Source organism: Schistocerca cancellata, chromosome 2 (genome assembly GCF_023864275.1).
Source record: "Schistocerca cancellata isolate TAMUIC-IGC-003103 chromosome 2, iqSchCanc2.1, whole genome shotgun sequence".
Lineage (NCBI taxonomy): Eukaryota > Metazoa > Arthropoda > Insecta > Orthoptera > Acrididae > Schistocerca > Schistocerca cancellata.
The window spans coordinates 400,474,077-400,487,879 of record NC_064627.1 but is presented as its reverse complement, the minus strand read 5'-3'; the positions used below and the strand labels follow the sequence as shown (position 1 = coordinate 400,487,879).

The 13,803-nt window shown below is 43.0% G+C and overlaps 1 protein-coding gene and 1 pseudogene across 1 annotated transcript in view; both read right to left on the bottom strand.

The window, feature by feature from the left end:
• Positions 1–506: 506 nt before the first annotated feature.
• Positions 507–13,803, bottom strand: part of LOC126161834 (protein takeout-like) — a 128,370-nt gene continuing 115,073 nt past the window's right edge. Inside the window, exons 6-7 of the mRNA XM_049917940.1 lie at positions 10,062–10,211; positions 507–872 (exon numbers count right to left, since the gene is read on the bottom strand). Coding sequence (XP_049773897.1) covers positions 721–872; positions 10,062–10,211 — 302 coding nt within the window. The 3' untranslated portion in view covers positions 507–720. The remainder of the gene's footprint in view (positions 873–10,061; positions 10,212–13,803) is intronic.
• LOC126163506 (5S ribosomal RNA) lies at positions 5,481–5,597 on the bottom strand (annotated as a pseudogene).

Genomic DNA, 13,803 nt, shown 5'->3' with positions numbered 1-13,803 from the left:
ATGCGCTTTTGCACAGTGTATAGAAAAACTTTGTTTGAGATGAATATTTTGTTTTGTGGGTTGCAGTTTAAAATGAGTGCAAAATATCTGACGCGTTACCAGGCAGTGTTCTTAGTGAACCATCCAGAGGGACCAAAGCTTTCATATGGAGCTGCTGCAAAAAGTCTTAGAAAGTCAAAGACATTCGTTGCGAAGTGGGTCAAACGATATTTAGATTTTGGAAAAGTGGATGATTTACCGGAGGGAGGGGTAAGGTGCCAAGCAGTAATCGATAATGGCGGGGATTGGATTAACTATTAGGTAATTCTAATGTTAGTAATAACATGTATTTTCATATAAACCTATTATAGTGTCTTTTATTTCATACAGATAACGGCTTACACTTTCCTGTGCAACTGACTGTAGGTTGCTACCTTGATAGCCCTCGTATTTTACGTAATATTTGTATGAGCAATATATTTTTATCGGCAAAAAAAATTAAAATTTACCTTATGAATTCACAACTGTATTTTAACAAAATAAAATTTATTTCTTTCGATACGTGTACATGTAAGGCACATACGTTCAAGAAGTGTAGAGACTCTCGATATAATATAAAGTTTCTTCTACTTCTCCCCGTATTCTAATAACACAGCTACATCAAATGTGTGAGCAGCAACGTGCACGGGAGACGTATACTACACTGACTGTAGTCAAGGGCACAATCTGGTGGCCACACAGTTAGGCAGGGAACAGCACGTCCAGGGGGTAGACGTCGGCAACGCGATTGAAGAACTCTGTGAACACCGAGCCCATGGCCTCCTCCGGCAGGTGTTTGTACGCCTCGAAGGCGTCCTTCCAGTTCTCGTTCAGGAACTTGTTCATCGTTTCACCTGAAAACAATCAAAAACAATCAAAGTTTAACACAGAAAAATGGAGCCAAACCAAGAATGAGAGCACACACACACACACACACACACACATACACACACTCACACACACACACACACACACACACACACACACACACACACAAGCAGAGAGAGAGAGAGAATATGGGTTGATAATGGCAGCACCATTTGCTTGCCAGCACATCGGTACATTAATCTGTGATAAGGAGAGAGTGGAGTACGCAATCCGTTCTCGAATTGTGTAGTTTTTCTTATGTGGAATTTCGTGCTGAGATTATGTGTGTACGTGGTTTCTAATGCAGCGATATAGAACCATCCTTGCATCTCTGCAGACGTCTGAAAGCGCTATTATCCACAACGATATTGTCCAGCGCATTAGATATTTGGCTGCTTAAGCAATGAATGCATTAGATCGTCCTCTGTCTCGTCTCGATGTGTAATGAACTAGCATGCAACTCATTACACTGGACGAGTAATTCAGTTTTGTTTCTCATGCTGCAGTTGAAAAAAAAAAATCGAAATAGAAGGAATTGTGATTTTGTCAGGTACGGATGTAAGCAGATTCAAAGCGCTTCACTAATATTACTAAGAGCATCGAAAGAGCGATCGAGGGCAGTCAGTGCAAGAAGAATTATTTCAGTTTCTAGTGGACAACCAACGAGAGCCAGAGGTAGGTGCCACAGCGGTTATAATCTTGTTTAGCAGAAGCGATGATCTAAAATCAGGCATCCAGTTAAGGACAATACTTGCAAGGACGATTACTTCAAAAAGGGTGCAGGCTATTCATTGCCTAATCTCTGTCCATTTAGAGATGGGTGTTAAGCCATAATGTTACACGCTTTACCCTTCTCTGTGACAAACATTTCAGCGGATGAAAGGAGCAACAAACTGAGAGAACTCTAAAAGTAAGAAATGAAACGTCTGCTAATACTTAGTATAAGAAGAGTTATCATTTCGGTGTGCACCAAGATACACACAAATTCAGATGAGACTGGTGGGATATTCAAATGCAATCATTGAAAGTCTTGTAATAAATTCGTCAGAGCCTAGCATCAGACTTTGAAAAAGTCAATAGACATTCAAATCCAATATCTCTGGAGTAAATATTCACCGGTCTGGAAATTGGTTGCAGGCAATCACCCGCCTAGAGGCATAGCGCCGTATAAATATTATGTTAACAGATACTAATAATTTTCTACATTTTTTCTTCTGCGTCTACGTGAATATTTTCTGCTATCAGCTGCGGAAAGAATATTTGTTCAGTCAGAGTTCTTCTACGTCTACAGCTGCTTCCACTGTCTGGCAATCAGTGTGACGTGTGTGGCTAGAAGTACAATTACTTCTACAGCACATTAATATTTTTTCAGTTCCCTACCGAGATTGCATCTGACACCTCTACATGGTCAACTTCCGTGCCGTGGCACGTAGTCGACATTCGACGTGCCCACCACCTCACGACACTCTTTTCGGAACGAGTACTGAGTATAAGCCCAGCCCATCCCACCCCGGCCACTGAGCGGGAGAGGCGGTTGAATAAAGCCCCGATTACACGACGACACTAGGTTGCCGGCAACTGCGCTACCGGCCTCTGCACATTTGTCCAACTCATTGGTGAAACTAAACGGTTTCACCGTGTTTCAACTTGGGCGATACTAGTTGCATGAGTTTGAGGTTACGTGTGTTCGTAGTGTGTGGAGAAACTGAAATATGAAGTGGGGAACGGAGAATAATGTTCGCTTTTTGGCTATCTATGCTTTGCATAGGTGTTTGTGGGATTTCAGTGATGCTGATTACAAAAATAAGCAACATATTGCTGCTCCTGAGACCTTCATGTGCGACCAGAACGTAGATGGTTTGACAACATCTGACCTGGAGGGCAAAATTTATTGAATTAGGAGCACATATACTACTGAATTAAGAAACATATCAGCAAGTAAAATTCTGGCTGTGGAAATGTTCTCGTCTACAAGACTAAAATCCGATCGTTCTAGTTGTCCGACTCTTTTTGAAGGAATATTGTTGACAGAAGGGAAGGATATACACATCAAGAAGCTGCATTCTTTATTTAATATTCATCTATTCAAAACGTTGCAGCAGTGCTCCCCATTCACGTATGTTTGAATTCTGAAATATTGCTACTGTACATATCTACCTACAAGACAGTAGTTTGCAAACCATTCTCTTTCTAATGCGGCCTGATTCGAATAATTATTGCTGTTAATGTTAATAATTATTACCGTTAACGTTAATAAATTATTGGTATTAACGAAACAGTCATCAACTAAAACTGCATCTTCTAACAGCCGAGTGTTCTCGATTGTAATGCACGCAATGTGATGAGCAATTTTAGTTCTGGCGACAGTGCCTCATGCATTACAGTATCTTTTCCTTATCGCATAATTAACTCTATTTAAAAGAAACGTGAACACTTCTGGTGACATTCTAAGACAATGGAAAGAACTTCTTGGGCCTTCCATTATAAATTATTTCAACAAGATGCTGAGCAACTGAGCTGATGTCTTTTCGAATTTTTTTTCTTATGCCACAATGTCATGCGACTGCCAAACTTTCATACAAGACTCAGGTACCCGCAAAACGACGAAACTGAAGTGTATGCTGGTTCCGCTGTGTCTACAGTCATATATGAAACCATTCGCGTGCAACTCATTCCACGCAACGAGTGGCGCAACCCAATGTCGTCGTGTAAACTAGGCTGAAGTGCGCGCTGCGCCTCCCACTTTCCTTTCCTTTGTTTTCTCCTTCATTGTTCCTCTTCTGTTTCATTTCTTGACACGCCCCCAGTGTTTGCGGGCCTTGAGCCGCTACGGAAGTCTACCTCTATTGCGCGCAGCCGGGACAATAAAAAAAATAATAAAACAAAGAATTTGATCGTTACGGTTCTAGACCGCTTCTTTACATTTACTAACCTGACACAGCGGTCGTCATGGGTTAGGGCATTCTAGTAACAATGCGTAGATCTATCATTAGGCTCTCTAGGTCGTATAAAAAGTCATAGAGCAGATAAAGAATGATATCATTGACCACGTAGTGATGTCTTTCCGAATTATTTACATTTTCATATGTCTAAAATAAAAATATAGCAAACACACTGTTATAAGACTAAAAACAGCCGACCAGTTGCAATGGATAAAGTAATCTTTACCTAGGTTTCGACAGATTTAAATCTGTCTTCTTCAGAAGGCGGCAGTATTACATTAATATGGAATAATGTATCATCGTCGTTTTTACAAATATCTGCAGAGCTCTGCAACATCCACGCACTAATTTTTATTTACATGACAAACCCTATTTTCAGGGCTATATTTTAATTTGGACTAATGGATCTATGCAGATATTTGTAAAAACGACGATGATACATTATTCCATATTAATTTAATACTGCCGCCTTCTGAAGAAGACAGATTTAAATCTGTCGAAACCTAGGTAAAGATTACTTTATCCATTGCAACTGGTCGGCTGTTTTTAGTCTTATTACGTGGAACCGTTGCTGTTGCGCAGCTATGTTTAAAATACTGAAACACACTGTTATACTAAAATACATTACTGTTTACATAGTAAAACCAAAGAACATTAAACAAAAGTGTTAACTGTCCATTCCTACCTACCCAAGTGCAAAGGTAGCATAAGAACAAGAAGTTTACCAGATGTGTTCGTAACATGAGATGTCAGACTACTAAGCGAGTACCCACGAAACCGGGACGGGAAGACAAAATTGCCACTATGTGCCAGCAGGATAAACATAGTGGGGCTGAGTCATACATTTTATTATAATAAATTACATAAAATGACAAAACGAAAAGTTATACATCAGTGTGCTAAAATACACTTTATTCCCATGCGCACTGATGTATCGCATTTATTTTGTCATTTTATGTAATTTATTACCACAGTACTGTATATACGACACAGCGCCACTATGTTTATCCTGCTGCTACATAGTGGCAATTTTGTCTTCCTATCCTGGTTTTAGGGAACCCGCTTAGTAGTCTGACATCTCATGTTACGCACACAACAGGTAACACACTTGTTCTTGTACTATCTTTGCTCTTTGGTAAATAGGAATGGACTGTTTCCACTTTTATTTAATGTTGTTTAGTTATTACTATGTAAAAAGGTTTATAATGTGTTTTTGTACAAGAATTTGTCTGTTAAATTTCTATTTTAGATTTCGGAAGATGGAAATAATTTCGAAACAAGTCATGCGCACTTCATGATCAGTAAAGTCATTCTTCACCAGTTGTATGACTTCTTATACGACCCAGTCAGTTTAACGGCAGATCTACGCATAATGAATGTGTTAAGTTCAAATTGAGGATTCTCCGAGGTAAGAACGCAACAAAGGAGCCCATGACGGTGGGTATGCGTATGCACTTCTTCTTCAGGCCACAAGTGGCCCATCGGGACCATCCGACCGCCGTGTCATCCTCAGTTGAGGACGTGGATAGGTGGGGCGTGTTGCCAGCACACCGCTCACCTGGTCGTTAGGATGGTTTTCTTTGACCGGAGCCTCTACTATTCGGTCGAGTTGCTCCTCACTGGGCATCACGAGGCTCAGTGCACCCCGAAAAATGGCAACAGCACATGGCGGCTGAATGGTCGCCCATACAACTGCCGGCCACGCCCGACAGTGCTTAACTTCGGTGTTCTCACGGGAACCGGTGAATCCACTGCGGCAAGGCCGTTGCCCATATGCGATATGAGTTGCAAAATATTTCTTTTAATAATCCACCAAAAGTATTCTGGAATAAAAGCGATAAACAAAAGATTCTCAATGCACCTGAGTCAAACACTGAAACTATCAACTCGTGGATGGACGCCTCCGAGAATAGACGTAAACAAAAACGAAGTAATTTAGTGAGTGGTTACGTTGTGTCACCGAGTAGCCAGCCAAACATGGGTGTGTGTAGGCGAAGGATGCAAGTTGCAGCCTTACCTCTTGTTGACAACCAGGTCACAGACATCGATGGAAGAGGGAATCGGTGGTGTCTTTTTCCTTTTCTTTTCTTTTTCAGATCAAAGGTAGCACTATACGTTGTAGGAAACCAGGGACTACAAACCTGAGTCACGCTAGTCCTTAGTGCGAGAGCAGTCTCTTAATCAATAAAAAAAGAAAATGAGCTTGGGATTTAACTGCCCGTCGACAACGGGATCATCTGAGACGGAGCGCAAGCTGAAATTTGGAAAGACTGGAGAAGGAAATCAAGTCTGCTCTTTCAAAGAAACCATCGCACCATTTGCCTTATGCGATTTCTAGACATCGCGGAAACCTAAATCCTTATGGTTGAACGCAGATCTGTACTGTCATCCTCCACAATGCAAGTGAGTGTGCTAACCACTGCACCACCTGGCTCGGTTTTCTTAACCAATGAGCTACCTCACTCGGTATTTCAGTAACTAAGTATAAACAGATTAACGTCTGTACGAAATTACTAGATGTACCGCTGTTGCTGTAAGCTTATGTCAAAAATTAAAGTGTATTTGTACATTGCAATTCGCCCGTTTAGACACTAGATGTCATAGTTGCGGGTTCGGTCGACGTGACAGCAGAGTCAAGTGCTTGGACAGTGGTACACCCAGGGACATCGCTGGGTACAGGAGAGGCACAAAGTCGTTTCTTCAGAGGTGTCCCGGTTTCGCGTGCAGCATCACAATAGGCGTATGCATCTGCAGAGCCGAACACCTGCCGCGATCATATGGGATGTCGTTGGGTACACAAAGTAATCACCTCCAGTCGCATAGAGTCTAAACATTTCTGACGCAGGACCGCGCATTCCCCGCGCTGTCCTGGCCTACTTCGATACAGAACATGTTTGGCTCTTCACCTGGCTAGCACGTTCCCCAGGTGTCTGACCCAGTGAAACATCTGGTCATATACTGCAGAGACACAGACAAGCTTCTACTCGCCACCCACTGCAAGTGAAGAGATCTACCGTAGAGTTGTGGCAATGTGTAATGACGTACGAGTATTTGTCATCCAACCTTAGTTCAGCTAAAGCTTCCGTCAGGCGCGCCCTGAAAAGGGACAAGTTTAGACGCGTGCACTGCGTGACTAATCCAATTTAAAAAATGAATTAAAATTTTTGCCTTAACTCACTGAGGGTCGAATCTACACTAGCTTAAACCTGACCCCGCTACAAGAAGCTAGTAGGTGAGACATGCCTGTGTCTGTCTAGAGTGGGAAAATAGTCATTAGTGTTCTCACGGGCTGTACTAATAGCGCGGCTAACGGAGTGTTAAAGTCCTGATGGCTTAGACTATTGCTGCAGTCAGAGGTAGCAGCTCTGTCTTCTTAACTGTGTACCCTGTATACTCACTCCAAAATCACCTTCAAATTGATTTATTCTTCTTGTTCTACTGTATATTCAAAATAAGTAAAATTTCGTTATTCGCTACCGTTTCCATGTGTTGCAGTGTTAATGGACATAATTGTTTTAACAAAATGTAATTCTTAAGAAGCATGCAGACTTTGCATCAAAGGTAACTCTTCACTTATTCAAACCAACTGTGAATCCGGAAGTAAAGAAGTTGACATGAAATTAGATTGTAAATTTAACAGGAAAAGCACAAGAAAATTGATATCAATGAAACTGTATGAGTTTTCTAAGTCTCAAACACCTGTGATGTATATGTGCAGACTGAAGCGACGAATGATAATTTGTCCCAAGGCCGAGGTTCGAGTGCAGGTCTCCTGCTCACAAGTCAGGTGCGCTGACCACTACGCCAATCGGGCACAGTGGCTCTGCACAACAGAAAGTTGTGCAAAGCCGCTGCGTCACGTTGGTATAGTGGTTAGCGCATCTGCGTAGCGAGCACTAGACCCGGTTTCGAATCCCCGCCTTGGTAAAAGTTTGCACTCGGCCCTTCCTTTTTTCACATAAACATCGAAAACTGATATCTTAAAAGTTCCGAAGATTTCCCTAAAAGCATTTGATTCTCCTTAAAGCAGAAAATACAGTAAGACAACAAAACAAGTAACATAATGGCCAAATAAGTCTCGTGCATGAGAAAAGTATAGTGAGTGGTAGCCCTCGGTCTCCCGTCCATGAAGAATATTCCCGTTTGTACCTGAAGGGCGTGCTCCTGAAGATGTAGCGGCTGCGAAATTTCGCCCTTCAGGAATTTCTAGAACGTTCCAGAACATTAGAAAGCGTTTCACAACATTCCATAATGTTCCGAAATGTTCCACAACGATCCAGAATGTTCTTGAATTTTCGTTCATAGTCTGGAACATTTGTGAAGATTCCAGAATGTTCGGGAACATCCCAGAACATTGCGGTACATTTCAGAATACTCACGAATGTCGTGAAATGTTCTGGGACATTATGGACCACTCACAGCTTTTTTGGTGTGTTCTGGAATTTGCCACTGGCGGGGAACCATTAAATATATAAAGCAAGTTCCGTCGTGTGTTCAAACGTCAGTTTCTTATCAGTGATGAAGGTAGTGCAGTGAGTGAATAAAAACAAACAGAGAAATGTGAGTAGTCTGATACAGTGACTGAATGTAAACAAAATAAAGTGTGAAAAGTGTGTATATTGTACTTAGTGTATTCCTTAATAAAAATTTCATTTGATTTATATTTTATACAATGCCCAAAAGCAAAAGATGAGATATTGCCAGTTCTGAAACAAAACAGCGAAAACGAAAAGAACAGCGAAAAAACGAAACAGACGAAGAGGGCAAAGCACGTTGATGTTCCCAAATAACGAGAATGAGCACCGTGAGAAGCAGAGAAACCGAAGAACAACGAAATGAACGAATTGAAGATTGGTTGGTTGGTTGTTTTGGGGAAGGAGACCAGACAGCGTGGTCATCGGTCTCATCGGATTAGGGAAGGATGGGGAAGGAAGTCGGCCGTGCCCTTCTAGAGGAACCATCCCAGCATTTGCCTGGAGTGATTGAGGGAAATCACGGAAAACCTAAATCAGGATGGCCGGACCCGGGATTGAACCGTCGTCCTCCCGAATGCCAGTCCAGTGTCTACCCACTGCGCCACCTCGCTCGGTCGAATTGAAGAATCAAGAATTGAGAAAAAATAGTACAGTGAGTGATTAAAAACAAACAGTAAAATGTGAGTAGTCAAAGTAATACAGTGACTGAATATAAAACGGAAACAAAGTGTGAAAAGTGTATAAAGTGGACCTAGTGTATTTGTTGATAAAAAGGTTTGAGTAGTTAAACCTACTGAAAAAACTGTTGTAAACGAACTCATTGACCAAATTTATCCAAACATTGTTCACAATTACACCAATCTGGACTGACTATCTGAAAGAGGAATTTTGGCAACTAAAAATAATATTCTGAACGATATCAACTTTCATATTAAAAAAGAAATTGCGGTGAAGAGAGAATATACAGATCGATCTACACGATGGTAAACGTTGAAGAAAGCGTGAACTTCCCAACAGAATCTCTAAACTCTTTGCAGATACCAGGAATGCCATTACACTGCTTTCGATTTAGAACTGGATCTCCTATCACACTACTCATAAATCTCAACTCACCAAAACTATGTAATGGAACATGGATGATCCTCAAACAGCTATCGAATAACATTATCGAAGCCGAACTTATGACTGAAAAGTACAAAGGACACACACGATTTATCCCCAGAATACCACTGATCTCTACTGAACGGCTATTCCAATCTGAAAGATTACAATTTCCAGTCGAATTAGCCTATAGTTTTACAATTAACAAAGCCCAAGGACAAACTTTAAAATACTGCGGCATCAATCTAAAAGACTCCTGCTTCTCTCACGATCAGCTATACGTAACAAAATGAAAAATGTTGTTTATAAACAATTATTGTACATAGTTATAATATGTTTTCAATAAAAAATTTTCAGGTCCTATACTTTAACAATTATTGTAAACCGAATATGTTTTCAATAAAAAAAAATTTCCCCTTGTATTTTAAAGTTTATTCTTTTCTTCCGACTACCACACAATCTCTTATCAGTTCCCTGAGCAAAGCCGGTACGCCAGCTAGTGTTCAACGGAATAGAAATGTAGCGTGTTCCGTGCCTGTGCGCCGACTAGTCTATACCACAGAGTCTCCTCTTTTCCTTGTGAAAGAAGTATTGGACTACTGCCGCCTAGAGAAAGGCATGCCGTGTGCACATGTTGGCAATATTCACACGCACATACCGAGCTTCTCGTCTCCGTTGAAGAGGTTGTCGAAGTGCACCGTCCCGCTCTCCGCGCGGATGATCCACTTGAATGGGTCGGCGTGCACGTACTCCTTGCCGTCTCGTTGTACGCGGCTTATTGGCACGTCAGCAATTGTGCGCACCTCGTCTGTAAAACACAGTAGTCACAAGTTAACAACAGACGCAGCTATACGAGAAAACAGTCTCCACACTAGCCTGATACTTGCTTCATAATTATCCAAAGCGATGACAAGTACTGTGTGCTCAGATCACAAACGTTTATTACGGGTTCTTTGTAAGTGGCTTAAATTTTTTCTTAGTTTGCAATAGTCGTTATTAGCCTCCCCCAGAAACTATTCTGCAATATGACAGATGTTCGAATAGTAAGTGACGCCCAGCAGTAGGGCACTGAATAACAGGGTATCAACGATTCGAAGTTCGACAAACCAACGGATTGAAGGAAATGGCTTCCCTAAACGGAAAAAAATATTTTATCGCGATAGGAGCCGATCATGGATCATATTAAAGTATGACTTTTCCGATCAATCCACTGATATTGTCATCAAAATTGTTTTCATTTACACTCCTGGAAATTGAAATAAGAACACCGTGAATTCATTGTCCCAGGAAGGGGAAACTTTATTGACACATTCCTGGGGTCAGATACATCACATGATCACACTGACAGAACCACAGGCACATAGACACAGGCAACAGAGCATGCACAATGTCGGCACTAGTACAGTGTATATCCACCTTTCGCAGCAATGCAGGCTGCTATTCTCCCATGGAGACGATCGTAGAGATGCTGGATGTAGTCCTGTGGAACGGCTTGCCGTTCCATTTCCACCTGGCGCCTCAGTTGGACCAGCGTTCGTGCTGGACGTGCAGACCGCGTGAGACGACGCTTCATCCAGTCCCAAACATGCTCAATGGGGGACAGATCCGGAGATCTTGCTGGCCAGGGTAGTTGACTTACACCTTCTAGAGCACGTTGGGTGGCACGGGATACATGCGGACGTGCATTGTCCTGTTGGAACAGCAAGTTCCCTTGCCGGTCTAGGAATGGTAGAACGATGGGTTCGATGACGGTTTGGATGTACCGTGCACTATTCAGTGTCCCCTCGACGATCACCAGTGGTGTACGGCCAGTGTAGGAGATCGCTCCCCACACCACGATGCCGGGTGTTGGCCCTGTGTGCCTCGGTCGTACGCAGTCCTGATTGTGGCGCTCACCTGCACGGCGCCAAACACGCATACGACCATCATTGGCACCAAGGAAGAAGCGACTCTCATCGCTGAAGACGACACGTCTCCATTCGTCCCTCCATTCACGGCTGTCGCGACACCACTGGAGGCGGGCTGCACGATGTTGGGGCGTGAGCGGAAGACGGCCTAACGGTGTGCGGGACCGTAGCCCAGCTTCATGGAGACGGTTGCGAATGGTCCTCGCCGATACCCCAGGAGCAACAGTGTCCCTAATTTGCTGGGAAGTGGCGGTGCGGTCCCCTACGGCACTGCGTAGGATCCTACGGCCTTGGCGTGCATCCGTGCGTCGCTGCGGTCCGGTCCCAGGTCGACGGGCACGTGCACCTTCCGCCGACCACTGGTGACAACATCGATGTACTGTGGAGACCTCACGCCCCACGTGTTGAGCAATTCGGCGGTACGTCCACCCGGCCTCCCGCATGCCCACTATACGCCCTCGCTCAAAGTCCGTCAACTGCACATACGGTTCACGTCCACGCTGTCGCGGCATGCTACCAGTGTTAAAGATTGCGATGGAGCTCCGTATGCCACGGCAAACTGGCTGACACTGACGGCGGCGGTGCACAAATGCTGCGCAGCTAGCGCCATTCGACGGCCAACACCGCGGTTCTTGTTGTGTCCGCTGTGCCGTGCGTGTGATCATTGCTTGTACAGCCCTCTCGCAGTGTCCGGAGCAAGTATGGTGGGTCTGACACACCGGTGTCAATGTGTTCTTTTTTCCATTTCCAGGAGTGTAGATGTGAACATGTCTCCCATCTAGTGTATTAAGATAGTATACGGTTTGTCAGAGTGTCTACACGTTGTAATGAGCAACTGCATTAGAGACGCCTGCCTAGCAGCGTCTGGGATCCTGTTTAACCGTGATGACGGCGGTGACACGCATTGGTACAGACACCGTCAGACACAGAAACAGTTCGGGAACTGTTTATTTATATATTTGCGACCATTTATTATTGGCACATTTGCTCTGCCACTTCGTGACTAAGGCATGTTACCGTTTTCACAATATTTAAATGTAAATGTACTTTAAATGAATCTAATTTCATTTCTTAGTGCTTCAACACAGTTACGGTTTTATACAATTATAAATTTAAAAAGGAATTAGGAAAAGTAAATGCTTACAATAAACATTTTTATATATTAAGAATACAGAGAAAAGTTTAGATTTGTAGATTGCCAAAGACGAAGCTGTTCAGCTGGGAATGCGTGATGAAAATATTGTGCCTCTCGTTCCTGAGCAGTCACCGCCCGAGCTACCACAATTACTCGCTGTGTTCTATACGACTGTTTTCGTATGTGTCTCATAAACAGCCTCATGGCCATGGATTTTTTTTTCAGGCCACACTAACTTGACTTCAGAGTGGTAGCATGTCCTCTTGCATTGCTGAAAGTGCAGGAGCCCATAATGGCCATAAAAAGAAAAGAAAATGAATGCACACTACCAGTTAGTAAGTTCCTGTAGGAGTCGTAGGTAAAAAGCCCGATCGCAGACATAACAAACCACGCAAACACCCCCTAACTGGCAATATCCAAAGCTTTTCGGTTCCCTTGCTTACAGTCGTTCTTATCTCGAAACAATTAGTTACGCGCCCGGATTGTTTAGTGTGGTTGAGTACCATCGCAGCGTTTTTAGCTTTCTAGCTGATTCCGCAAGAGCAGTCTTGGTAATACTGAATCCCTGTGAAGGTCATGTGGATGGATTGCCGAAGTTTACAAAGATCGTGTCCTCGCTGTTAAATGAAAGTGCGATAATGTGGCTTCAATATTGTACATTCGGGTTATTTCTTTCTGAAACTTGCATTGTAATTATAGCAAGTGCACAGAAAGGGATTGGTTGGACAGGCAATATATGTGCATCGTTTTATATTGCCGGGCCAACAATAGGCGACCTCTTGCACATTTTCGCAATACGAGCTCACCGTTTCTGAGTCTAGTCACGCAGAATCGGTCCGTAAACACACTGGGTACGGAAGTGCTAAGGAATGAAGAGGTACACTTGGAGTGAGGGCATGCATACTGTTATAACGAACAGATCAGTAAGTACTTTAGTTGGATAGGAGTAGACATCTCTGAAAAGGGCGATCACAGAAGTTGGAAAGGGAAATGTAGGACAAAGACGTTAACTGCGCAGAAACCAAGGGTAACAGGAGAAATACTTCAAATGACCGACGAAAGAAGGAAGTGCAAAAATGTTCAGGGAAATTCAGGGATACAGAGATACAAGTCACTTAGGAATGAAATAAATAGGAAGTACAGACGCTAAGGCGAAATGGCTGCATGATAAATGTGAAGACATCGGAAAGAAATGGTTGTCGAAAGAGTGACTCAGAATACAGGAAAGTCAAAACAACCTTCTGTGAAATTAAAAGCAAGGACGATAACATTAAACGTGCAAAGGGACTTCTGTCGTTAAATACAGAGGAGAGAGCGTACAGCTGGAAAGAGTACATCGAAGGCATCTATGGAGCCGA